This window comes from Tachysurus fulvidraco, chromosome 16, assembly GCF_022655615.1.
Source record: "Tachysurus fulvidraco isolate hzauxx_2018 chromosome 16, HZAU_PFXX_2.0, whole genome shotgun sequence".
Classification (NCBI taxonomy): domain Eukaryota; kingdom Metazoa; phylum Chordata; class Actinopteri; order Siluriformes; family Bagridae; genus Tachysurus; species Tachysurus fulvidraco.
In genome coordinates this window covers 13,906,907-13,934,830 of record NC_062533.1, presented here as the reverse complement: position 1 = coordinate 13,934,830, position 27,924 = coordinate 13,906,907, and the positions used below count along the sequence as shown (strand labels likewise).

General features: G+C 40.3%; 1 protein-coding gene across 4 annotated transcripts in view; it reads right to left on the bottom strand.

Annotated features, from left to right (window-relative positions):
- The window catches only part of LOC113648308 (rho guanine nucleotide exchange factor TIAM2), a 45,554-nt gene extending 17,630 nt beyond the window's left edge, over positions 1-27,924 (bottom strand). Inside the window, exons 1-9 of one of the 4 annotated variants that reach the window (XM_027155447.2) lie at positions 27,811-27,895; positions 23,334-23,447; positions 6,298-6,531; positions 4,777-5,838; positions 3,946-4,354; positions 3,409-3,581; positions 2,236-2,460; positions 1,622-1,807; positions 1,383-1,529 (exon numbers count right to left, since the gene is read on the bottom strand). In XM_027155447.2, coding sequence (XP_027011248.2) covers positions 1,383-1,529; positions 1,622-1,807; positions 2,236-2,460; positions 3,409-3,581; positions 3,946-4,354; positions 4,777-5,832 — 2,196 coding nt within the window. In that variant the 5' untranslated portion in view covers positions 5,833-5,838; positions 6,298-6,531; positions 23,334-23,447; positions 27,811-27,895. Of the gene's footprint in view, positions 1-1,382; positions 1,530-1,621; positions 1,808-2,235; positions 2,461-3,408; positions 3,582-3,945; positions 4,355-4,776; positions 5,839-6,297; positions 6,532-14,566; positions 14,784-23,333; positions 23,448-27,810 lie in introns of those variants that run through there. The other 3 variants (XM_027155445.2, XM_047801778.1, XM_027155446.2) reach the window with 3 other exon arrangements.

The following is a 27,924-nucleotide window of genomic DNA, read 5'->3' as shown; positions in this document are numbered from 1 at the left end:
ATAGCATTAGCCTTTCAGAGTAATGCATCATTTCATTGAAATCGCTGCACTGCTGGAAGGTCAGTGACACTGACTCACCTCAGCTCCTTCTGGAAATAATCAGGCTAACTCCCCCATCCCCCGTTCCTCTGTCTGTTACTGAAACTGAGCGATGTAGACTTCAGACGACAGGAGCGTTTTCCAGCTGTCTGATATTAAAGCGGACAGTGCGGTTTTACACAAACCTTTTGTTTCTCTGTTGCTCTCCAGCTTGCAGCAATTAAGCACATGGTTTATGGTAACTCCGCGCCAGAGGGGTGCATTACTAGGGGTCGTTTGGCCGAGATTACGCTGCTTTGGGTCATTAGCCGGCTGGAAGACCTGAGCGGTCTCCTCTGATCACATGTGACTCAGGCAGTGAGAACTGTGTATATGGATTTAGAGCCACTGATTTGTGTTGAGCTAAAGTAAACAGCAGAGGTTTGCCTGCCATTTGACATCCATGTGAGTGTTGATGAGAGCAGGAACAGCAGTTTGTTTTGCCCATGGGGTGTACATAATAGCTTTTCCTCACCTGACAGCTCAGGATAGCAACAACCGTTCAGCAAGTGGGCAAAACAGCTGTAAATTTAATGACACACAAACGATGTGGCTTCTCTAAAGCTGCCTTTTGGATTTTGGTTTATGCATTAAACCATCTGCTTTCATAATCACTGAGTAGGTGCTGCATAAAACTGGTTGAAAAATGAATAGTTTGTCCCGCCCTGAAGAGGCCTTAATCAAGAAACATAAATCAATTTTCATACATAATTGAGGAAGGTAATACTTACAAGATTTCACCAAGATTAGCTTTAATTTATCATATCAAACATATCAAACAAAAGTTAAATTAAAAAAACCCAATAGGGTTAAAAACATTTAGATTAAATCCCCAACAATGGTCCCACTGGTTAATGAAGCAGTAGATTTTCCCAAAACCCTACTACATTCCAAAATCTGCAACGCCCCAACACACACATTAGCAATGCCTTAGTAATTGACCAGATGAAATTCTGGAAGCTAAACAGTGAGAGAAAAACGAGTAGGGAGAGAAGTCTGTAGGTCACGCCTTCTAAACAGTGTTAATGTGCATTCCAAGAACCAGCATTTTTGAACAGATTTACGAACCAGGATTAAAACAAAGGAGCTTCAGAATCGTGCCACTGAGGCATGGGCCAAGCAGTCAGTCCTTCAGATCAGTTTATACAGGTGATGAGGGGAAAAAAAGGAAAATGCCAAATGTTTCCATAGTCAGAATCAGGGGCTAAACCCAAGCAGTGATGCAGCAGAGAAACACATATATATATGGCTGCTTTTCTGTAGATGTGGATGTGTTTATAGAAGGATGAGTGATTCCGCTTTACCTGGGACAGTGACTGTCTCTTTTCACAGTTGCGTCTAATCGGGCTGTCCAGGCCTTTCTGAGAGGAGAAGATTCCTCGTTTGCTCCGTGCGGCTCGAGACTGAGAGCGTGAGCGCCTCTTTAAACTGGCCTCATCACGGGTGGACATCTTTTTACACACAAAAACACACTTTTAGTTCAAATGAAAAGATCAGCTTTGTATATAGTTTGTATTGTCCCATTTAGTCTAAAGCTACTCACCAAAGCATGGAAAGATGAGACGGAGAAAATCCCCAGACGTCCGAGTGCTATCTTTGACTGACGTGAAGCCACGGCTAACAGGTTCTTGGGATTGGGCTGCTCAGAGCCCTGCAAACTGGCCAAATAGCAGCGCATGCGGAAAAGCTCCATGTTGAACTTTTCCAGGTTTTGCTCCCACTGCTGGATCTGCAAAAATATCTGGGTTTAAATGTGGCTCTTGATAACCACTTGAAGGAAAAAACATTGAAACCTGTCTTAGTGAGCAGTCATTAATTTAGCAACAATGAATTGCATTTATGAGTCTCGCAAAATCAGGACTGCAGCACAGCTTTAGCCACTTAGATCTTTATTATGTCACATATTATCCTTTAATAAACTTTTAGCAGTACTGTAGTTCCAATGCCAAGTGAATTCTGAAACAATGCCCATAGACCACATGATTAAACTCTTACATTAAGTGCATAATATCTTCAGAAGACACTTAGCTGGACATCTTAACACTTTTACATTATTTTAGCCATTCCAAGTTCCTGACTTACTCCTGAGTATACTGTTCACCTACCAAATCTACGGCAAAGTGTCAGGAGCTAAAAAAAATCTTCCAAGATCCTAACCTGTCCCTCGACAGCCTTCCTGTTTTTCTGGTCAGTAATGACAGAAAGCTGCAGCTCAGCCATTTTCTTCATTTTGCTGTCCATGTCGATCTTCTGCAGTAGGGTTCTGCTCTGGTTCCTCAGCAGCCGCAAAGTGTCTTCTTTGCCCTGACGCTTGGCCAAGTGTGAGGCGCTTGCTGAGTGGATGGCTGTTACCCAGTTCTCCACATCTGTCTGATTTGAAGCCTGAAGGAGGAGGAAACAGAGTCGAGCGGTTACAGTATGGATGGCCACGTGGGCTCTGCATATAAACCATTATAGTCAGATCGCTTTCAGAATAAAGGAACAGTGTCCAGCTCTAGCAGCCCTTTGACTCCGACTCCGAACCCGTGCGCCAATATTATTTTAACATCTTTCTCTGTTGGAATCCTTACTTCAATACTAAGTAGTTAGTTTTACCCCAAAGAAACCTTTGAGGATTCATTTAACAAATACAGGCCATGTAACACTGATTCATTAAGGCAAGGATGTTGGACACATAGACTTGAGGGAATATCTAATATCTTCATGCTGGATTTGGATTTCTTGATGAAGGTTAGCCTTATCTTCTATTGTGAAACAATCTTCCTATTGTAGAACATCTACATCGAGCAATTCATTATCTAATGGTGAAGGAAAGTTTATTTACTAGCTTTGGGTGTCTTTAAACAGAAAGCTGGAGTGGTTAAAACAATAGAGCTTTCTTTTCCTCACATGGAAAAAAACATGAGATATACTGCCAAATAAAAAAAAAATAAAAAAAATAATAATTACACGAATATACATAACCTTCCAGTTCAGACATGTGCTGCCAATTTTTCATTACCATGCAGTTTACCAAGATATAGTTATGAAACTGGCAATGAGGGAACGTATTATGTAGACCAACATGGTCATTACGAGCTAGAACAGCAACACATAAAATGCATTCCTGGGCATAATGTGGTTTCTGAACTCAACACTGCTAAAAGTTAGCACACAATGTGATCTATTAAAAGACATTAGGATACTTCACAAGTGTCCTATGGTATGTGCTAAACAACATCTAGCTGTATCAAAGAATTGAAGTTTGGAATGATTCAGTATAACTGAGGTGGTATGTGTGTTACTTTGGGATATGTGCATCTGCCAAATGTTGTATATGTAAATTTAAACCTGAAAAAGGTAGACATCTCCGTAAGCATTGCTCAAACAGAAAACATTTTCCTTCTTTGGATGTTCAGGCACGGCCTGCACAATGCTGTCCTCTGCGAGCAGGACGTAGCGTGGGGACATTTCCTGCTCCAAGCAGTTCTTCCCATCTGCCTCACTCAGTAGGAGCATGCAGCCTGTTGGAGGACAGAACAAAGCGTTAGCGGAAATTATGGTGGTCTACTGACTGTACTATAATCATAGGTTTTCACAGTTGTTATCCAGTTTGCCAATTAAACCAACTAACTGGCTCTCCCTAAAACATGACAACTAACATCCAGGGAGAGTAAAGGCTAGCATGTCTCTCTGATGGGGGAAAGTAAAATTTCATCCCTTCCACCTTGAGTACATGGACAACTTTGACCTCTGAGACTCCAGGCCATGAATAGCTACAGGAACATCATGACTGACTCCTGATTTTGTTTCACCAAACTGGAGGTAGCTTAAACATTTAACAGTGACGTTCTTGTCAGAGCTGATTGAATGGTGAGTCAGGCTCACCTTTTAACGTGACCCAATATTGCCTCCACCTGCGGCGTGCCACCAGCTCCAGCTTGCGCTCTTTATGCAGGCTGAGAAGTGGTTTGAAGGCAAGTCGTCCTGCCCTCCGCACCACCCCCTGTTCCTTCTCAAACAGCAGCTCCATCTGTTCCAGAGAGCTCAGAGATCCACTGCTGCTCTCAACCTGATCGCCCTCGACCTCTTCCCACTCCTGGAAAGCATCACCCATTTCCAGCTCCTGCATGAAATTCTCATAGACGTTCTGGTTGTGCTGAGTATATGGTTCTGTAAGAGAGCATGCTGAGCGTGTCTGGCTGTTCAGGAAGTTCCAACATGGGTCACCAGCCATCAACTGAACACTGGAACCACCCATAAGGCCATCACTACTGGTGAAGGTTTCTGAAGGCTCCTGAGAAGAGGATGATAAAAAAACACTGGATTACACGGTTAAGTGCTGAAGAGAACTGTAAATATTAATACACAATGTTGGGTTTTAAACATTTTGATATTGTACTCAATTTCAATAATGGTCATGAAATGTGTCATGAAAAATATGACTACACTGGTCACTCTTGTCTGGAGATATCCACTCACTCATGACATCTCCTATCAGTTAGAAATTACAAAACTAATCTCAAAGCTCTTTCTTCCCAACCCAAGGTTGTCTGAGCTTGTGCCAAAATTACATACAGATGTGAAACCTTCATTCATCTTACAGTATGTCATGTATGCACAAACTGTTATTATTAAGCAGATAAAAAGCACAAGGCACAAGCAGCACTGATGTTTTTCCTTTGCCCATATCAGCCCTTCAGAGCCTTTTATTCGTACCTGCAGTCTCCGTTTCTTCCTGCTCAGGCTTCCAGTCCAGTCGCTAATGCGGCGGATCCGGCTTTTGAGTGAGTCCTTTCTAGAATTAACATCACCTCCACCTGATTTTCTGCAAGGCAGCGTAAGGGATGTAAAAGGGTGGTTTTCTTGGCACACTTCCTTAGTAGTGGAATTGAGGACAGGAGAATTCTGGGCCTGGACTTTAGAAAGGATGCCGTTTGTTGGAAAAGGTCCGGTCAAGTTTGGATTAATGTAAACGTTACCAATAGAGCTCAATGCAATGTCCTTCTGCTCTATGTGGAGTAAAACCGAATCCCCAATACCACTGTCTTCCTCTGTGCATTCAGGAGAACAGGTGGCATAGCCAGTGGTTCTGTTTCCTGTCTCCTGGCACAGGATCTCATCTGCATGGCATTCCATAGCAGAAGGAGCGCAGCTTATATCCTCTGTACGAGTGGAGGAAAGTGTAGTGTAACCGCTGCTGTCATCTGAAGGCTGGTTACCGGTGAAAACGTTGTCACAGAGCTCTGTGGCAGCACCCCATGGAGAGTCATACCAGGATTCCTCAGAACTTATAGAAGAACCTTTGCTGTCCCTCAAGGTCGAGTCCATGGGTGCAGTGCAGTGCTCATTGTCCACACCTCTCCTGCCTTTTGTGAACTCCACCCTCAAGCTTCCATCTCCACTTAAGAGCACCTTGGGACTACTCTTTTTTTGAGGAACTTCCGAGTTTGAGCATCTTACAGAAGTGTGCGCGTATCGACAATTCCCACTTGCTAGGAGTGACCCATGGTCCCAGGTGTTGCTCTCTGGAAAGCTGGGATCCTGTGAATCAATGTAGTCATAGTGGTAGGAGACGTATGGCTGGCTACCTTTGTGCTGGTTCAGGCAGTTTCTGGTGGATGCATGAGTCTTAGAGGCTGATGCTCCTCCTGTGTTTCTCCACCAGCTATGGGGGGAAAGATCTTTCTCCTTGGACGAGTGCAACTTTAGCGAGCACGGCCGTGACTTGCCAGGAATAATGAAGCCGCTATGCTGACTGTCTGTGTTTCCCATTATGATCTGTAAGACACAATAATTAGAGAATTTCTCATACTGGCACCGTAAGTATTGGCCAATATGAACAATATATCATTCTCTACTAAGCTTATGGGTTTTAATCGGAACACTTTACTTGAGACACCTTTCTACCATACAGGAAGAAATGGACAGCCATCAACATGATGCGCACAAAACTACAGCGTTGTCTTTATTCAAACTCCTACAAATGCATGCAAAAAAGATACTATTTTAAATATTATTATGAAACCGTTCTAGTGTATTACTTGATTATGCCAACGCTCCGAGTAAAAACAAAATAAAAAACACAACTTAGAAAATAGTCTTTAACGAATAAAAACAATTAGCATTTCATAATAGCATCATATTGGATTCATTCTTTTTTACCTCCAATATTCCACTTTAGCCTGATAGTGATACTGATTATAATAGACAGATATACAGGTAACAAGTTTCTATTACCAGTTGTGATGCTGCTCCTCAGGATAAACAAGAATAATCCTCCATATTCCTTTACTGCTCTCTCCTTTTCGTCCTCCTTATAGTCACCTTGTCATTACCATTCCCTGTAATCCTTTGTGCAATACTCCGTTCACTCGGTTCTCCTTTCTGGGTCTCTTCTTTCTTCTTCCCCGTTTCTCTCTCCGTCGTTCTGTGTCTCTCTACTCCAGCTGTCCTGCGGTCTCGCTTGCTCATCTGTGGGGAAACAGATGAGGGTGGAGCGTGTGTCAGAAACACAGCCAACCCTTGTGTGTGTGTGTGTGTGTGTGTGTGTGTGTGTGTGTGTGTGTGTGTGTGTGTGTGTGTGTGTGTGTGTGTGCCGTGCGGTGGGAACCCCCTCCTCCTCCTCATCCCAAATCCAAACAGCCCTCATGCTTTCCTCTGGCTGTGCCGCGTTCCATGACGTACCGCTATAAGGCTTTACAAGAACAGACTACATTTTGACCCAGTGTTTATTTTTGGTCATGGAAATTCCAAACAATTTTCATTCATTTTCTGGTGACTGTAACCATAATGGCTGCAGGGTAATAAGATACTTCCAAACAAGGCTGCATGTGATGCTGTCATGAAAACATTGGATATTCAAGATGTGTCTTTGTCGTCTGAATTGGAATCTATTTTGCTTTTGTCACTCTGTCATTAGTAAGTAAAGGACATGGTTGATGGGGGTTGTTCTTGTATCTTACAGAGCGCAGCTGCAGCCAAGAACACCAACACCCATCCTTCCTCAGAACACATCCGTGACCTCTGACCCCCAAGTGAGCTTGTGTGAATGGAGGTGTCCTGCACCGCATACACAGAGTGCTCAGTGAAACAGACGACTGGTTACAACTCAAAGGAGACCTATTGGTGTTTTGTATTATATTAAAGTAGTGTTATACAATGAAAGACCTTTTCAGATAGGGGATGTATGGAAGCAGTCAGTAAGATGACCTGTTTTCAAACTTCAGGAATTGCAAAAAGGCGGAACGGGGGCAGTAGGGGAAGCCTGTCCCTTCCCCGCTCAGACGTTATGATCTGAATATTCTGAATGGCCATGTGCCACTTGCTGGATCCTTTGTGTGTGTCTTGGCCTCAGTAGCCATCTGCTACCTCGATGAGGCACTCAATCACCCCCGACCCCAGAACCTCAGAGCCCCCAGACTGCATTGGAATGCAGAAACGCTGACACGATAAGCGACATTTGGACAGATGATGCTGTCTGATGGGTCAAATGCACTTGTTGGGCTTCTATGCAAGAACTCCATCTGCTCTTGACATTGTGAATACCTGAGACTTTGCCGTGAGCAGCAGAGACATAGATGTGTTATGTAAGGAATAAAAGACTTTAGTGGAATGTGATGAGTGATGAAGCCTAGGTCATAAACAATTCTTAAAAATTCATGTATTATTAGGTTTCAGCTCAAAGTGGAGTTTTATACAAGTCTACTTTAGGTTTTTTTTTTACTCTTGGTCACTTCATGTGTTTTCTGTGATCAGATAGCTATCCGATGGTAAAAAGACCAGGTCTAAACGCCCTCCGAAACGGTTTCGAGATGGATATATATCCGATCGTTCAAACCACTTCAGGAGGAGGTCTGGGACGCATTTCAGATGAAACTGGACAGGTGTAAATGAATGTGGTTGTTCAAGCCACATACGTCAGTGCTATACTCCTCCCAAACGGAAGTACGTCACTCGCAGGTGACTCGCTAGTCGTGCATCGCGCAAGAAAAAAATATGTTTTCTCACCAGCGCTGGCTCCGATCTTTCACCCAGGTGTCTCGTTGGGTCTTAAAATGCACTGCTGCCGCCAGCGAAAATGCAGCAAACAGTAAATGCTGTTTTTTGTAGAAACCGCATACACCAAAGCGTGGTCCATTTCAATTACCCCGAAAATGAGGTAAAATATATTTGCATTTTGGGCGGGAGTAGAAAGATCGGATCGATATCCGATTCGCCGAGACGCATTTATGTGGTCTAATGTAAATGGTACAGATTTAACAAATCACATAGCTATCCCATCAGAGAAAACACATGAAGTGACCAGGTGTAAAAAGGCCCTTAGAAACAACCATGTATTCGAGTGAACCCATTAATATAAACATGTGATTTGCTTTGCAGACAGAATTAACTAGTCAATACTTTCCAACCAATCAGATTCAAGAATTTAATAGCTGTTGTATAATATTCTACAAAACAAAAGTTCAAGCTTTTTTTAAGAGTTTAATCTTGGAAAGTAAGAAGCAGCCAAAATGCTGAAATGAGTTTAGGTGAAAACACACGACCCATATGGTAAAAGACACATGCTGGAAAGTTTATGATTTAGTGTTCGATTTAACAGAATGGAAAGAACAATTAAAACAGAGATGCATCTTCTCGAGTGGAACAGGAAGTTGGAAGTGAGTTAGATTATGGATTGGGAAAAACAAAAGCACCTCGTTTCCCATGAGACTGTAAATCTGTCATTACACACTCTCCAAAACCTATTCCCACTCACATGGTGTGTGTAATGCGTTCTGCCAGACCTACAGTCTGGGTCTCAAAAGACAACTCAAAATGAATGTATGTATTTTCCTAGAAAAAACCCAGCAGCAAGTAATGCTGAAACTTGGAGCATTAATTTGGTGGTTGCAGAGGGATAAAAAAGTGGGGGGAACAGCACTGGTGGTTATGGCAGCTGGTCACCTGGGAACCATCATATGACTAGGCCTCTTGTTTGGATCAGCATACCGCAACTAGCAGCTCCACACCGCTGCCTTTATTCACCCATAGCAAGATGGAGAGATGAGTACAATACAGAGCACTTGTTGTTGGCCCCGTATTGAGGTGCGATTACTTGATAAAAGCGTTGGTTTGGATCAAAGTGAAAAAGCAGAATGAAAAGAGCATTCCTCAGAAAAGTGCTGCACAATTTGTTTTTTTTCGTATTCGACAATAGTTTCAGTGTCAAACACAGAGCAATAAAGATTCTGGCTGCAAATTTGTTTACATGAAATTTAGTGATGAGATGCGACTGGTTTATGTTCTGTCAGAAGCAGCCAAAATACTGAAACTAGCCAGACCATCAGACCTAAAAAACAAAGCAGCCCTGGAGTCAGTAGGACACATCATGTTTCTAATAAACATTGTGGCCCGGTGCTGGTATAAGTCTGTGGCATAAAACATAATGTTGAATGTCACCAAAGATGGAAAGTGAGGCTACTGCTTTTAAATACAAATATACCACATTACCGACTCGAATGTAAAATAAGACTAAAGTGGTTTAAAGACAACCTACTGGCAGTTACTTTAGATCAGATTTGGTGTACATCATGCTGACATTCCCAGGCATCGGTCTGAATGAATTGTGAATGCAGAATTGTTTACGTGTGTATTAGACGTAATCTGTGCCAAACTGATATGAATGCAAGTATACCCATTTATCAGTTGTCAGTGCTACCAAAACAAGTATCTTGTAAGTTTGTTCTGTCAAATGAAACAAGCAGCTAGTGTTAAATAGCAGTTTTTTCAGTACCCTTGACAAATTTTTTTCCCGTTTCCATAACTGATCTATCCCAGATTTCGCGTGTGTTTGGGATTTGGGGTAGATTCAAAGCCTTTCCCAGGAACCCTGAAGATGAAGCGGGAATACACCCTAGATGGCACACCATAACAGGGTACAATTAACACATGTATCTAAAAATTGGTGAAGTTTATTGTTATAATTCCATCTGAGGAGGCACGGTGGCTTAGTGGTTAGCACGTTCACCTCACACCTCCAGGGTTGGGGGTTCGATTCCTGCCTCCGCCTTGTGTATGTGGAGTTTGCATGTTCTCCCCGTGCCTCGGGGGTTTCTTCTGGGTATTCCGGTTTCCTCCCCCGGTCCAAAGACATGCATGGTAGGTTGATTGGCATCTCTGGAAAATTGTCCGTAGTGTGTTTGTGTGTGAGTGAATGAGAGTGTGTGTGTGTGTGCCCTGTGATGGGTTGGCACTCTGTCCAGGGTGTATCCTGCCTCAGTGACCAAAGATGCTTGAGATATTCACAGGCTCCCCGTTACCCGAGAAGTTCGGATAAAGCGGTAGATAATGAATGAATGAATGAATGAATGAATTCCATCTGAACTGATGGATTATTAGGCTGTGTGTAAACATAGCCTTTGCAAACCAAGTGCTAAAGTGAGAGTCGTTACACAGGGAGAAAACTACACTATTATAGAAGAACAAAAAGACATACACAGGTCAGCAACATGACACCTGACACCATCCGCTTCTTCAGCAATATCATGACAGGAAAGTGGTCGTATGGTCACAGAACAATCCGGAGAGGAAGGAAAGCTGCGCACTAAGGGGAGTGTGTATCAGACGCACAGGAAAGACTGTTTTTTTGGGGCAGAGGCCTAAATGCATCATTTTACTTCCCATGGAGATAAAAATGGATTGATAAAGCAGAACCCAAGTCAGAGGAATGGTGTTTGGGTACAGGAAGTCAGGCTGGGCCTGTTTCCTCTTGGTGCCTGAGAGGAGCCGTTATAGTCCCTCTATGCGGGCAGACGGGTGGAGCTCTGCTTCGTCCAGGTGGGGATGAGAACAGAGCAGGGTGGGTCCCTACAGCTGCTTCCGTTTAGTCATATAAGCTTTTTTTTTTCCTTTTCATCCATAAACATGAACGTTTCACCTTGACACAGTTTGTCTACACATCAGGTTTTGAGATCACTTGTACAGCCTTGTACAGTTCTAAGTAATATGTTTAACCTCGCTGGACTGAATTTCACCAGCACGGTAATCATCTTGATTGAAGACCTGTTGATTTTTCTATTAGGTGTGGTATGTAATAAAATATTTGCACGTCTCCTCCCTGATTAAACGATCCCAACTTACCTCTATCACTCCTTTTACCTTTCCAATGTCTTTTTCTCTCATACTGTAGGTGAAACACACATATAAAACAAGAAAAAAGGGAATACACTACATCTATATTGTGCATATACGATACATAGTATTAGTGGAATTGCTTAGTGTGTATCACATAAACAAGACATGTTTGGAATTTCACCTTTTGCTCAAATGATTCCTTTGAAACAAGAAAATCTAATGTGTCATTTATCTCCTCTGCATGCCTGTTGTGTAAGATCTTGACCTCTGAATCAAACTCATGTGTCTGAACGATGTTCACGGTTCATTATGTGCCTCATTACAGATTCACACCTGGTGAGATTTAGACATTAGTGCCTCAGCTCCTGCTTTTCCCTCTGTACTGCAGGCTGGGAAGCCCTCTTTTATTCATCTCTCTTTTTTCATAAGGAAAGTGGGAAGGGAAAGAGCAATGCTGAGGCGAGTGCCTGGCGTAAGCCAAACCATTCAGCCTGCAGATGCCATGGCACCGTACAGACCCTTTGGCACAGCCGCCGTCCATCGACGCCAACTAAGATTAAACGCCGGTGGAAATCATCATGCACCACCGCTGTGTTCTGGTCATGATAGGTCCTGGCACTGAGCAGACACAGAGCTGTTTATACAGTCTCGCCCTGTCACCAACAACTGTCCTCATTACTCATCACTAACTCATCACTGACTTGAATAACTTACTATTAAAAAAAGGAGACTAATAAAGCCCTCACAACTCTAATGCCAATGATATTTCATTGAAGCCTAGGTCATAAACAATTCTTAAAAAGAATTGTGCATCCAGCATAAAATGACACGTTGTTCTGAATCTGTGATCAAGTGCAGTAAGGAAGTGAGCATCTTCAACTTGCTCACACTTTCTGAAATTGACTGCACTTGCCTATTTCCTGTGCTAAAAACTGCACACATTCTCACGCACAACACGGCTAAATAAAAACACGCCTTTCATGATGCTTACATGTCCACTGATTTGTTCTTAAATTAGCTTGCACTTGACACAGTATGAGAAAACCCTGCGGCATGTTAAAGCACAGTCACAAAAACTTAAACTTTGGTTCTAATTTAAATCACCTGTTCACATTAATGTGCTCCTTCGGACACTTTAACAATTCTATAATAAATACGGCCGGACGTTTTTCATAATTCATTGGGCAAGTTGTGGCCTAATGGTTAGAGTCTGACTTGTAATCCTAAGGTTGTGGGTTCGAGTCACAGGCCACGAAACGTGTGCGTATTTACATAAGTTGTGTGGATGTAATCCTGTGCACACATAAAAGATAGCTGCCTTTATAATTCTGTATTTATAACTTCACAGGCGTTCGGATATTATACATAATATGAAGCGGCTCTGTTTGGTCTGACTGATGATTGATAGTTTATAAAGAGTTTAGTGGAATAACACACAATGGGCCGCACTTTTATTTACAGAATATCATACAAGCAGGAGTGCAGTTACATGAACATTGTCACAGCTGGGATTGTACTGGGGGGTACAGGACACACTGATATTCAGTATAACTCTGAACCATATACATGATATGAGGCAGAAAGTTCACAGGCCAGAAATAAACCTGTTGCACACATGACAAACAAATGACAAAACAACGAATGCTTGAAAACGAGACTCTGATAAACGGTGATGCTAATCAAGAGCAACAGGATGCGTTAGCATCATTTGACGCACTGAGGCTGATGGGTAATATAGTTCTGTGCCACTTTGGAACTACCATGACACTAGAGACTCCTTCAATAAATGTTACATAACATTCAAGATGTTATCTCCTGAATTAAAACATTCTCACTTTAACAATTACACATTTTTCCATGTTAAAAAACAACACTTTTTAAATTTTTTTACCCTTCAATTACAGTCCCTGAATAAGCTGTTACTGTATTAAAACGAGTACATTTGTATATGCTACAACTCGGACTACTGTCAGAGCTGCTGTTATAAAGAATTAATCTGCACCTTCATATATAAGAAGAATAATAAACCTGAGTAATGATTTAACTGTGTAAATAACTAAACGTACACAGTCAAGCCCAGGCCATATCCATCCATCGATTGTAGTGTGTGTGTGTTTGTGTGTGTGTGAGAGAGAGTTTGAGTGTGTTTTACTCTTTGTGTCTATGTCTTCAAGTTAGTCTCCACATCTTTCTGTGTGTGTTTGTGTGTGTGTGTGTGTGTGTGTGTGTGTGTGTGTGTGTGTGTGTGTGTGTGTGTGTGTGTGTGTTGCTTATGTATAAGTACCTTTTTAATGGCCCTTTCTTTCTTACCCGTCTTTCTGTGTATATTTGTTCGTTTCTCACTTCTATGCTTCTAACACTCTGTGTGTGTTTCTGTCTATCACTATGTTTGTCACCCTATGTCTATGACTCATCCTATTTCTCTCTCTCTCACTCTATTTCCGTTTCTCTTTCTTTAATGTCTTCTCTGTGTGTGTGTGTGTGTGTCTCTCACTCTCTCTCTCTCTCTCTCTCTCTCTCTCTCTCTCTCTCTCTCTCTCTCTCTCTCTCTCTCTCGTACTGATCTCTCTCTGTCTTCCTCTTACATAAATACCAAACACACACTTCCTTTGGCACTGCACTGTGCTTTCCTTCCATTCGCCATCATTCTTCATCCAGGAAACTTTCTAAAAGTGCCTTTATTTAAGCTCTAAAGTCTCCTACAACACTGTAAAAGTAACAGTCTACACTAAGACCTGGCAGCATATACAGACAACAAAACACAGAGGATGACATTATAACTTAGACGTCCACGTCAAGCTTTCATTTGGAAATAGATTCTGCAGACACACCCTGGCCTGCCTGTCCACCTACCCTCTTTAACTTTCAGCTGTTTTGAAGTCCAGCTATTCTCCTCCCTGCACGTTCTTCTGCAAGTCACAGGAACATGTAAACAGGACAGAAACAGATCAAAACACAGCCCTCGTGTTCTTGCGTAACTGTGAGTGAGGACGGAACTTGAGCTCGGCACCGCAAAAACCTGACCTCAGCTCTGGGAATTTAGAGCCGTTCCTCTTATGTAACAGGCGAGGCGGAGTTCTGCAGGAAAACAATGATGGATGAAGCAGAAGCAGTGCTGTGCCTGTGCAATACTTTATTATGAGGTTAATTTTATACTCACTGGAAGAGGATATGACATGATAACTGTACAACTCTGTATCAACATACAGGATATTCTGATTTGTTCTGTACAGTTTGCAGTTATATAGAGATTCTTGGGGCATCTTTATATCTTGAACAGAGTGGTGTAATACTCAAAGCCAGTGCTGTCTGCACTCCTGCACATACATAAGCTCACAAGCACTGCCTAGTGTCACTATCAGTGACTATTGAGAGAATAAGCCATCCCACTTACCCAAAGATTACTGCCTATTCTGCTCTCCTGAGTCCTGGCAATGGATGTCTGTGGCACCATCAGGATTGAAACTCGAAGTGCTGTGGCAAACCTTTTTCTGTTTCTAAATGAACTGTAAGCTTTGCCAGTTTTTAAGAAATCTTCGTTGAGCAATACTACCTGATGTAAGTTTTTTCCTCCAACAGAATTGTTATGATTTAGTTGCGTGTTGCATTTCTTATATTCCTTAACTTGATATTAACAGTTTATCGTGTTAATGTATTCTATCGTGGTAGAAGTTTGAGTTCAGGTGGGAAATTGTGCACTATGCCTTTTATTAGTAGACATGTGACAAAAATATATAGGCTGCTACAAAATAATTACATTTTTATTATAAAATGATGACATTGGATTTATATTGTTTTATTTCTTAAAATCTAACGATAAAGCTAAATGCATGAAAAACATTTTTGTTCCTTATCTCAAATGTTCAGGCAGATTAAATAGTTAAAACAACCAAACTTTATACTGAATAAAGACTTTTTTTTATTAAGTTTTTTAGGAATAAGTTTGGTGCCTAAAGTTGGTTTCTTTGGCACTTGGAGCTTTGAGGAGAAGCCGAGAATACGATTGATGGAATGTCGATAATTGTGATTATATAGTAATTTAATAAATACATCGTGTTTCACATGTAATTATTATTTTTTTCTACAAATCATTCCTGAGTTGATGTTACCACTACATGACCTTGATTTGTCTTCGTTCTTCTAAAGGTGAAGTCCATGCACAGTCTATACAAACTCTAGGCTACACTGTGATACACACTGTTGAAATACTTATGCATATATAACCACAATAATATACAGCATTTCATTTTAAGCTGTATGAAAATGCAAGTCTATATACAGATTATTCATTCATTCATTCATTATCTATCGCTTATCCACACTACTCGTTCACGGGGAGCCTGTGCCTATCTCAGGTGTCATCGGGCATCGAGGCAGGATACACCCTGGACGGAGTGCCAACCCATCGCAGGGCACACACACAATCTCATTCACTCACACACTCACACACTACAGACAATTTTCCAGAGATTCCAATCAACCTACCATGCATGTCTTTGGACTGGGGGAGGAAACCGGAGTACGCAGAGGAAACCCCCGAGGCATGGGGAGAACATGCAAACTCCACACACACCCTGGAGGTGTGAGGCAAACGTGCTAACCACTAAGCCACCGTGCCCCCTATATAGATTATTGTTATTCTAAAAACTTAATAAAAAGCCGGATAGTGAGCATGCCTATGGCATTTCCCCTCCTTCTCGCCTGCTATGCTTGTAAAGTAAAACATCTGCATTAATACCTGGCTTTACAGCTCTGTTGGTGCAAATCAGTGAAACATTCAGATCCCATTAGCTCCCAGTTGCCAAATACAGCAGTGAAACCCATTATGGGTCAAAGAAGTTCAGACAAAGCCTCAGGGAAGGAGGGTCCTGTGATTTCAGCACGTTAAACCTATAATCTAGAGGGATTTCAGTGCTAGCAGCTTAGCGTTTACACCGTAAAGCTCCGTACCCTAAAGACACAGGCTGGGAAATGGCAACTTATTATTGTAGACACGCAAAGTGCATACACTGAGGCACACTGTGAGATAAATGACTCCCTTGAGGGAAAACAAAAAATTAAGTTTGTCTGTGTGAAAGTCCCAGTGTGTACATGTGTTTGAATCTGTCACACACTCACATATCAACCATGTCAATCTTGTCTATATTTAGTGTAAAGTTTCGACTATGTACTTTAAAGGAACATTTCAGAAAAGAAAAAAAAATGACACAAATTCCACAGTCGTTCGTTAGGGGCCCAAAGAGTTAAAGAAAATCTGGCTATGATCTCTGAGTGGGATAGATGACATCCTTCTCCCCTCTGTCAGTGTCACACATTAAGACCTTACCCAAGGCAACTTACATTTTAACTTATTTGATACAACTGAGCATTAAGGACCTTGCTCAGGGGCCTAACAGTGGCAATTTGGTGTACGTGGGATTAAAACTCACAGCCTTCTAATTGGTAGTCCAACAATTTAACCACATCTCAAACTAGCATCTAGCGGTTCGTTCAACTTCTCTGAGATCAGCAGTTTGAAGAGATATGATAGCAGATGAAGCGCATGTTCACCTATGTCCTTAACTAATTGTGTGCTATTGCGTGAGAGAACAAGCTAGTGAGTGGAAGCTGGCAATGAACAAACTGAGAGGAAATATAGTAAAGTAAAAATAAAATGGGACACAAAATTCCCTCACTCCAACAGCTCCAAATCTGGTGCTGTGCCACTTGTAATGGAAGTCTTTTTCACCCCAATCCAGACATTCAGATTCTTGTTACACTATCGAACATGGAGGGGGCGAGGAATAGATATGTAAATAGTCACTAGTGTATATGTAGTTTCGATTAAATTCGATATTATCAGACTCTTCTGTTGATTATTTAAGTAATATAAAACTAGTTGGCCTTCTTAGACTATGGCAGGGGTGTCAAACTCAAATTCACAGTGGGCCAAAATATAAAACTGAGATAAAGTCACGGGCCAAACTGAATATTTATTGAAAAATTAACTGCAATTAACTGATATGTAATGTTCAACCTTTTTCATATGGAAACAAACTTTAGTTCTGCTTAAACACAGGATTTGGAACAACTCCTGAGTTCTTTCGTGAGTCAATAACTCCAGAGCTAAACGCTGTTACTACACAAAACACGGTTGTAGCTGCCTCTCTACATTACTACGATAGAAAAGAGGTGTTATTTGTGTAGTAACAGCGTTTAGCTCAGGAGTTATTGGCTCGGGAAACTCCAATCTGTGAATATGCACCAACTTCCTGCTCCTTCAGTTCTCTCCAGCGCTTGAAAGCTGATCCTATATTAACACGTCCTACTTCTTGCCTTATCGTAAGCCTTTCTTCGCTTTCTTTCTTTGTTTTTATCCTCCATGTCAATGCCAAAAACGCTTTCTGCTAATGTCACACATGCGCACTGAACACTCTCTCTGCCCATATTGAAAAGCCCCGCCCCTTTCTGCTCATTGGCTACACGTTTGTTATGTTTTTTGTTTTGATTTTTGTTTATTATCAGCCCGACTCAGTTTTCTGAAGCATTTCTCAAAAATCGGAGACCCTGCCTTTAACGACTGTCAACAGAGAATGAGGGGCGCTTGCTGTTCGTGGCTACGCATCAATACAGTGGCAAGGCATTCTGGGATTTGTAGTATTAGCGGAGCATGCGGCTAGACAGCTGTAATGCACATTTGATATGATCTCGCTGGCCAAATATAATTACACGGGTCAGAGTTTGACACCAATGGACTATGGTATCTTATTGTGTATCTGCTGTGAACTAAAATAAAAATGCAAGTAAATAATAAAAAGGAAAAAAAAGGAAAAGAAAAAGAAAAATTTCAGGCACCAAAGATGCTTACATTGATTACATCTGGAGTGAAAGAGAAACTGTGTAAATGTGATTTTTTTACCAAACCATCTTTAAACGCACCAGTAACTGATTATTGTGATGAAAGTATCAACCAACCCTTCTCTCTCTCTCTCTCTCTCTCTCTCTCTCTCCCTTCTTTGGTAAAATGAGACAGGGAAACAGAGGACTATCTGCAATTAAACATAGCTGTGGTGTAAAGCCTCTCATTAGTGGAGGAAAATGGCTGGCAAAAACACCATGATGTGTAAAGAGCAATGGATTCATAACTGTAATAGCGACACTCAAAGAAACAGAAAGATGTTTTGTTTGTCCCAACAAATCTTAAGCCACTAAACCAAAAGTGTTGGCACTGTAAAGGTCTCCGACTGTGGCAGACCTCTCACGACATGTGGGCAAAAGCGAGTAATTAACACAGCACGAACCTTTTGCTCCTGTTCGAAAAGATTTCCTGGAACATTGACATTACACTCAGACTTTGGTTATTTTCTCTGATATTTTCTTGAATTGAACAGTTTAAAATTTTGAGTCGATTTGACGTAAGTACTCTGGACGTGTCTGCTCCCGAGGGTGAGGTTGACTCAAAAGTTTTAATCGAATGTCCGATCTCTGCGTCTTCAGGAAACTCAGATTTATTTTGCTTGTATAAACTAAACATATTTTAAACATAATGAAACAGAAAAAGACAAAGGTGACAAGGCTGCCTCATACAGGTACGCTAATGAAACTGTCCGAACCATGGGGCTTCTGTGTGTCTGGAGTGCAGGTCACTTTAGTGAAACATCTGTAGGTGAAACACCAGATCTTGTAGGTGTGTCAGGAAAATAATCACCAAACTATGCTGAACTGAAGGAAAAAAATATATACAGAGGACCAGAGCTGGGCTCAACTTGCCTTTTTTTGTTAAGGCAACATTAAGTAACTTCATCCACAGCGAATCCGACGCCAAAACCATGATCATTTTTAAATCTTGGATGAGATAACTGGAAAAAAATGAGTCTTCATTATAACATTCAAAGCAAAGTGTTCCTGCTTCCAAAACAGTGAAGTTGTTTTGCAGTAAGGACACATACAGCTGCTGTGAAAAGTAAAACGAAACATGGCTGTGCACAAAAACCACACTCCAGTCACCGCATCATACAGTATAGCTAATACAACCGGTCTACCTGGTTAGCTAGTAACTAGTGATTTAGTTGTGTTTAGCACCAGAAAGTTCCAGATCAATCCTCAGGTTATATTTGAGACTTGCTGAGCAACAGCAAGTCAACACATATATACACAGGGTGGTAAAAAAATAAGACATGACATGACTTTGAAGGGCATCCCAATGGTCAAGCCTGCCAAGGTTCTTTGGTTAAACCGCTTAGAAAGGATCCAATGACTTTAAAGGTAACTTTCAAGTACACTGGCTACATGGTTTTGTTTTCTGGGCTTAATTTTGTTAAAGCATTTTAAATTTCATCTGTTTGAAGATGGTATGTGGCTTATAGGGACAGCAGGGTGTGGTCTAAGGAACATTCACAAGAGACTGGTAATGGTGACACATTTGTGATGATGCATCGTTGCAGAAGGATGAGCGAATCTTGATTCTCCAGAGTCGGGAATAGTGAGTGAGTTGGCCTTGGAGCATGTAGAGAACAGGCAGAGTGGGAGTTCTAATGAAGCCGGAGCATTTCCAGCAGGGAAGCACACACTTTTTCCACACACAACCCCAAATGAACAGTCCAGACCACTCGCCTGGGGCTAAGCCGACGCCACACAGAGCTATGATCTGCAAATTACAGCTGTGGCCACCTTGTAGTCCTTATTCTCATCTGCTGTATGTTTAAGGGTTCCTGTTTCCTGGAACCATGCATGAGACAGCAATACTCTAACAAGACAGCAGATTATACAGATAGGAGTGAGGGGTATTCGGTTATTAGCTGTGAGTGGGGAAATTTTGTCTTTCATATAATGGCCGGGGGAACATTCCTGCTGTATTTTATTAAAGACTGAAAGGACGAGTAAGTGCTTTTGAATGCAGTGGTGCCTCATAGAGGAAAATAAATACATGTGTGTTAGGGGATTTAGTGTCTTAACCAGGGACAGTAGTACCTTTTGAATTGATCCTTAGCTGCTGCCACAACTGGGTCTACATCTCTGCACATTCAGCTGAGTCCACATTTGCTTTTCCTCACATATTATAAAATGTAGATGAGGTGCTGGGTTCGCCAAGGACAGTGCTGGCTCTGTTTACCTTGGCTCAATTTCTGCTCCCAGTTAGGAATGCTCCCTTCTTCTGCAGCCTGACTCTCAGCAGTAAGTTCTCGTTGAACCTCAATGACTCTTTGCTTTCCAAACCTGCAGAATTCCAGCAAAGCCAAGGTGCACGTGCCAGGCCGTGCCAAGTTTCACATACTCTCTCAGGTGTAACCAGAGAAGGTGGTTTGTTTTTGGGAGTGTGGGGTCCTGCATTCAGTCTACAGTACATTCAGTATTACTGGTTTGATTCACAGTGCCAGAGAGTTCGGTGAGAAAAAAAAAAGGATAAATCGTGCTATACAATATATTACATACAGTGTACTTTTTCTGAGAGCATTGTGGATAAAATATGGTATAAAAAATTGAACTTAATAGGTGTTAATATCAATTTTCATGTTTATGTGACATCTTTATGAGCCCATTACTGAAGGTTTACCAAACTGGCACCCATCTGTCTTGTAGTAATATGTTGTAACCTCTGTAATTTCCAGAAACAATTCCATTATCATATTATACATTATTTTATGTAGGAATGTGATATGGCTTTAGTGCTCTTCCAGTTTGGTTATTTTTCTCAAAGCTAGGCTCACGCTGTACATTAGCCTGCCTGTTTGGGTCCAGCAGAAGCGTGTAATTCCACCAGGACAGCTCTGACTCTCCAGCACAGCAGCAGCGATAACATCTTCACAGCTTATTTTATTCAAACTCAACTCAATTAGTTGCACCACATGCTTACACACCGCACCTTCGAAGTCTCCCTGGCTGAAACAGAAGCAAGTATCATGTATTAATATACAGTATGTATGCTTTGAAATGACTTAATAATAATGACACATATAAAAACATATACTAATTGCTAAGAAGTTCTTTCATCAGAATAACTATTTTTAAGCATACATTTATTAAAGCATAACCCATGCTTCTGTTTCAGCCAGGGAGACTTCGAGGGTGTGGGCTGTAGGCATGTGGCACGACTAATTGAGTTGAGTTTGAATAAAATAAGCTGTGAAGATGTTATCTCTGCTGCTGAGCTGGAGAGTCAGAGCTGTCCTTGTGGAATTACACGCTTCTGCTGGACCCAAACAGGCAGGCTAATGTACAGCTTGAGCCTAGCTTAGTGAAAAATAACCAAACCTGAGAAGCGCTAAAGCCATATCACATTCCTCTGTAAGAAAAAAGCGGTTGGTAAAAAAATGGAGGGTAATTAGGTAGAAAATCCACCACGAATTCCATACGCCAGCAGTTCACACAGCTGGAAACAGAGGGCCCTTCTTCTGCCCTTGCCCACAAAAGACCTAAAGGCCCTGTTGAAATGAGATTAGAGGCTGTGGACCAGCAATGGAAAAAATGAAAGCAGAAGACGCTTAGTCTTCTATCACTTTATTTCTCTCTCTCTTGCAGGTTTAATGCATGGCTAAAAGGATGTGCACCAAAACTTGCCAGAAACAAGATTAAAGACATACACATGCAGCTTAACACCAAAGAACATGATTCATGCAGAAGTGGGCAATATGACTCGAGTTCTTCCCTGTCCCAATATTTCATGTTTTCCATTTCAAAGGCCAAGTACCAGAGTGAACTACCAAACCGTATGGGTTTCGTTAGAAAGATCTTCATACCATTATTTAAGCTTTTCACTCAGTAAGTATTGAACAACAAGCTTCCATTTTGGGGGTTAAAACATAACTGCATAATAATCAGAGCTAAAGCTATGAACAGGAACTTATTATTATTATTATTATTATTATTATTATTATTATTATTATTATTATTATTTTATTACAGTGTTGAAATCAGACTTTTATACTGTTATTGGAAAATAATCAACAATGATGATTTGATGCATCTTGAAAAGGAGGAGTTTCTGTTAGCATCATGAATGTGATTATTTTTCAATATAAACCAGTTGTGAATAGATGCCCCAAGTGTGCTTATGTATTATAACCACACTTGGACATTTTACTGTGTTCATCACTCTACTAGTGTGTTCCCACCTCTGAGGTTCAACTTCTTTGTTTGAAAGGGTTATCAATTTAGCAACATCATCTTTAGCAACATCATCATTAGCATTTGTCCAAATTGTTGTCTAAAATGTCAGTTCCTCAATATTAATTTCTTCTCTAAAGAACCATTGTATAAAAGCAGTATCACTCTCACAGGTATACTGTTATACTGAATACCAGCATTGTCTGGGACCAGCTATGGTACACAGTTGCTTGTGCAATATTGTTTAAATAAGTTAAAAACAGTTAAGACTTAGCAACATCATCAGGAGACACAGTAAACAAGACTTTTCGGGAATTTAACTTTTGAAAGTTTGTTAGATGTAAAGAAAAATATACACCGATTTTACGGGAAGCATCTTTAATAGAAATGTACAAAAGAGAAACAGAAAATCTGCCCATTCTGTTGCTCAATATTAATTCCTCACTGTGTGGGCCCATGCCTACACCAGATTACAGATCTGCTGATATGCAGTCTAAAAAATGTAGTTATCATGTTACAAAGAGCCCAGTATGCACAAATCCCTCCTTCTAGAAAAATTATCAGAAAAGATAAAGGATGAGCACTACCTCTAACTGTTACAACACACCGGAGACTCCTTACAACTGCTTCAACACTGGGCTTTAACCATGTGTTCTTTACGGAAAAGTAGATCCGGTAACGAACTATAGGTCCACCAGTTTGCCATTGAAATTATAACTAAAACATAGAACATGTCTTTTTTTTTATTAGTCCCTGATTTATTGAGTGTTTTTGGATACGATAATTACAATGTGAAGCTTTAACACTAATGCCAATGATCCAATGGTGACACCAACTAACCCATTTTCATCATAAATCCTGTCTTTGTGATGAACTTAAAAACTGAGCTAAATTGGGCCGATTAAATTATACGTAATCTATAACATTCACCTAATTTCGCGTCTCAAATTGAGCACGTTTAAGAACGTATCTCTGCCCTCTTCCACCCTAAGAGAAAAAGCCTTTTTCAAACAAAGCTTAATGAGATGTGTACTCTATAGGCTTAATCAGCTCCAACAATAACTGCGCTGACCACTAACCATATGGTGACCTTTAGAGCGCAGGGAGGCCGCTTCATCTAGGGTCCCTGGAGAAAGGGAGTTTCTTGAGGTCAGCTAAGGACAATGAAGTATGGCATTTGGTTTCCAAGGGACCTGCAGTAAACACAAGTAATTGCCATGGTACTCAACATGCATTATGCAACTCCAGCACATTATTAGCTTAAACGCTAATGTATTATATACTATGTAGGACAAAATTTGTACTCCGTCGAGTGATATAAAACATTGAAAACAAGGAGTCAACAATTTCAGAATCAAATTAACTTAATTATTTCAAATTAACACAGAATCATACAATCAGACAATTTTATATACAAAACACCAAAGTAAGCTCTCAAACGCAGATTACAAGTATTACCTCCTTAAACATGTATCTAAACATGACCAAGTCAGATATGTATAGCTGGAGAGCCAGATATATTAGATACAGTGGCTTGCATAAGTATTCACAAACTCCAAAGTTGGGATATCTGAAGAAAGTATTTCACTGTGCTGTAATGCATATAAGTTAAGTCTTCAAGGATATGTCTCTACCATCTGGATCCTGATATTCTCTGACCATGTTTCTTAGCAAAAGTTCTATATCAGGAGACCTTTTGGTAAACTAATCCTGCTACTAGCGATCAGATTAAGATCTGGACTTTGACTGGGTCATTCATCGTACAATTATGCAAAGCATTGTATATAAACCAAGCTTTTTGTGCCGTTACAAATTCTCACTGGACTATTGAAATGTATCAAATAATTATATAATATAGCCAAACCCCTTAAAGCTTCTCTGCTGTAGTGTTCATGGATGTCCAGTCTGCATAATACTAACAAATAACACAGAGAAGCCTCTTTGACATTTGTTTCGTGTTGACCAATCAAGCATTTTCTTTAGTTTGATTTGTTTTGACAAATGTGAACACTCAATGCCTAACAAGTTAACCCTGGATGACCAGAAAGTAATTTTCTCAGACCTTGTCCAGGTGCTTTAAGTACTTGTAGTATCACTGACGTGAAGTTAACTTAATTTTTGACATCTGTCTTTTTGGCACTAATAACATTTGAACTTTCTGTATGGTAAGCACAGATTTGTTGTCTTCTTCTCAGCATTAACTTCAAGAATACTTTCTGGTTAAATTCCAAAGTAAGAAATGTGTATATGCCAAAGAAGAAATGTTTGTGACCTTTAAAATTTCCTAGGGAAAAAATCTAGCTCTAATCAGACATATGTAGCACACATTACATGATGTATATTTTTTGCTGGTTATTAAATTAAATGCACATTGTTTTTATTTAGCTAAATAAATAGGCTACTTTTTTAAAAATATTTTCATCCAAGTGTAAACCCCATTAAAAAGATATACATAAAAAATAAGATATGTCCTTTAGTTCAATCAGTGCTACTGCTAGAACCTTAGCAAACAAATTTGCTGTGAAAACCCAAGTGACACCCACTAGATATCTTATATAGGTATATCTTATCTTATCTTATCTCATCTTATCTTATCTTAGATCAGCTGCTGAGGCTAATACATCAACTCTTGCAGACATCCATACAGTTAGCTTGCACAGCGTCTACAGTTAGCTAGCACAGCTTCTACGGTTAGCTAGCACAGCTTCTACAGTTAGCTAGCACAGCTTCTATGATTAGCTAGCACAGCTTCTTTCTGTTCTCACAAGTTAGCATTTTCTGTCAAGTCGGTTGTAGAGGCTTATTAGCATTGTTTCTTCATTGATATTCCACCCCTGGAGTTCGGACGTATTGATTACAATGTGGTGTGTGTTTACATGGTATTGGTTGGGGAAATCATGGACAGTGTGAGATAACTTCGTTTGTTTGTATTGATTGAATAAGGTATTCAATTATTGATGACAGGGAGTATATTTTGCTACGTACTTTTGGCTGTTTGGGTTAGCTGTTCCTCGTGAACATCAGTGCAGAGTTGTGCACAAAACGTTCTTTACAATTAACTTGAAAAATTACCACTTAGAAATTGCTGTGTGCTTGAGGTGTAACATTTACACTGGACTTTTTTACTAGCATGGAAAGTCAAAGCCTGATAATTCTGGTAATTATGGTAATTACGATCATTCAGGTCATTTAAGTAGGCAACAGAAACCGGATGAAGAACATATTAGGAAGAGAGGTGCACATTACAGTTTATTTTTGTCCTTTTCTCTGTACTTCATGTATTTCTTCTTATTTTGCGCTCCTTATTTCACTGCAATTTTGCCCCCTTCCCTTTAACCCGCCTTTCCCAAAGCCACCCACCACTTAAAGCCTTAAAATTCATGGCATACTACTAAAATGCCTAAGAGACTCTGATGATACTGTTCGGAATTCAGCTGCTCCATACAGTATGCTTACAATCTACCCATTTATTTGATGGAGCAACATTTACCTGCTGTCCAAACCACCTACATACTTTTTAAACACCCTGCACTTGCTTGTGGACCATTAAAACCAAGCAACCAACGTTGATTTATTAAAAACATGAGATTTGTTTTAGTCTGCTTTAGCATTACACCTCTAGCTAAAAAAAACACCACTGAAGGTCTTTTTTATCACGTTGAACATCCCATACACACACAAATAGTGTACTTCTGATCTGTCCTGAAACCAATTTCCTAAACATAGCACATCAAATGTAAACGGTCATAGGCATGACTCCAAGAACAGCTAAAGAAATCCAGTAACGATGGCATTCCTACATGATGTGGCCATCCGGATCAAAAGGCACAGCACAGTGACAGACTGGTGATTATAGGCTTGTGTTTCCAACAACAGAGCACTCTCTGTGCCATGTGCAGTAGCTCAAGTCGTGTGCTGGATCTGATCTATCTTTTCCTTCTTAAAACCTAGTCTTCAACTGTTTAAGTGTATCTGAAGCTGATGCCTGCTGTGGTCCCTGTTCTTTGAAGTCACACTCACAGCTTTTGTATCGTTCTAAGCGACCTGCATACCCACCCCCACCATACACACACACACACACACACACACACACACACACACACACACACACACACACACACACACACACAGAAAAATGACTTGAAGAAGAAGCTACTTTGAGACACAATAGACGGGCAACATGCAGTGAAATTTTCACATTGTGTAAATAAGAGAAACAATGTGCGACTGTGTGTGTGTGTGTGTGTGTGTGTGTGTGTGTGTGTGTGTGTGTGTGTGTGTGTGTGTGTGTGGTGCTGAATTTATGTCAGTGAGAAAACAGAAAATCCCTATAGATAGATAGATAGATAGATAGATAGATAGATAGATAGATAGATAGATAGATAGATAGATAGATAGATAGATTCATGAGACAGTGTATATTAAGACTAGTAATCACACAAATATTGCAGATATATAGTAGTTTGCCAGTGTTATAAGTGTGACATTGTGTAAAGAAGATGACACGTTTTCACCAAATGGCAAAAATCTAAATTCTTATCAGAACGTAATGAATTTTCCTTTTTCGCTGGCAATGGTGATATTATTGCTTGAGCTTTTTCCTAAATAAAAACCGATTTAAAAAAAGGCAAAATATTTTATTTGCATTTAGATAAACATTATGAAAAATGTCTTTTAAGTAATTGATTCTCTTTAGCCGGGCAGCATATGAAATCTTTGCAGAAAACACTGTATGGATGTGACATTTATACTTTATAAATGTGTGCGTGTGTGTGTGTGTGTGTGTGTGTGTGTGTGTGTGTGTGTGTGTGTGTGTGTGTGCGCGTGTGTGTGTGTGTGTGTGTGTGTGTGTGTGTGTGTGTGTGTTTGTGTATATGTGTAAAGCTCCATAAATATCACACCCTTGTGTATAAAAAAAAATGTAGTAATAATAATAATAATAATAATAATAATAATAATAATAATAATAATAATAATAATAATAAAACCTGTTACTCAGTAAGTCAGACACTTGTATAAAGAATTCTGTCAGTGTCATTCTGTCAGTGTCATTCTGTCATTTATTGACTCCTCATGATGAACCATTTCATCCATCAACAACCAGACACCTTTTAAAATAGATATTATAGATATATAAAAATATTACTCCAGGTCTAAAAATTGTGATCACCATGACAACATGAGCGTTTGTCTGTTTAACCAGTATATATAGACTATAGACTAGGCTACTGGTTTAAGGTCCTTGTGTTTATATACCAGATATAAAGAGTGTTAAATAAAACTGTTGTCTAGAATATCAACGTTTCCTTTATATTCCTTTGTAAAGGACACTTCTTGGACTCAGACTCCATTATAGTGTTTGTACGAGCACTAAAACATGATCATTCAGCATTATTTTATTTTATTTCAACTACAAAATGCACAAGACCGCGAAGATGTTGCTATAGAAACCAAAACCTGTCCGAAAGGTTATCACGACACTTTTTCAGCAGATAAAACTTTCAGACTCGTGTCTAGAGATGAGTGAAGGTGAAAAAATAAAGATTCTCTACTCACCAAACAATGAAACTTTTTTGTATTAGTCCATAATGTATACAGTGAGGACTGACTTTCTCCGCCGCTCTTCTCCCTTCTTCGGAAATAGTGATGAGAAAATCGATTCGGTTCTTT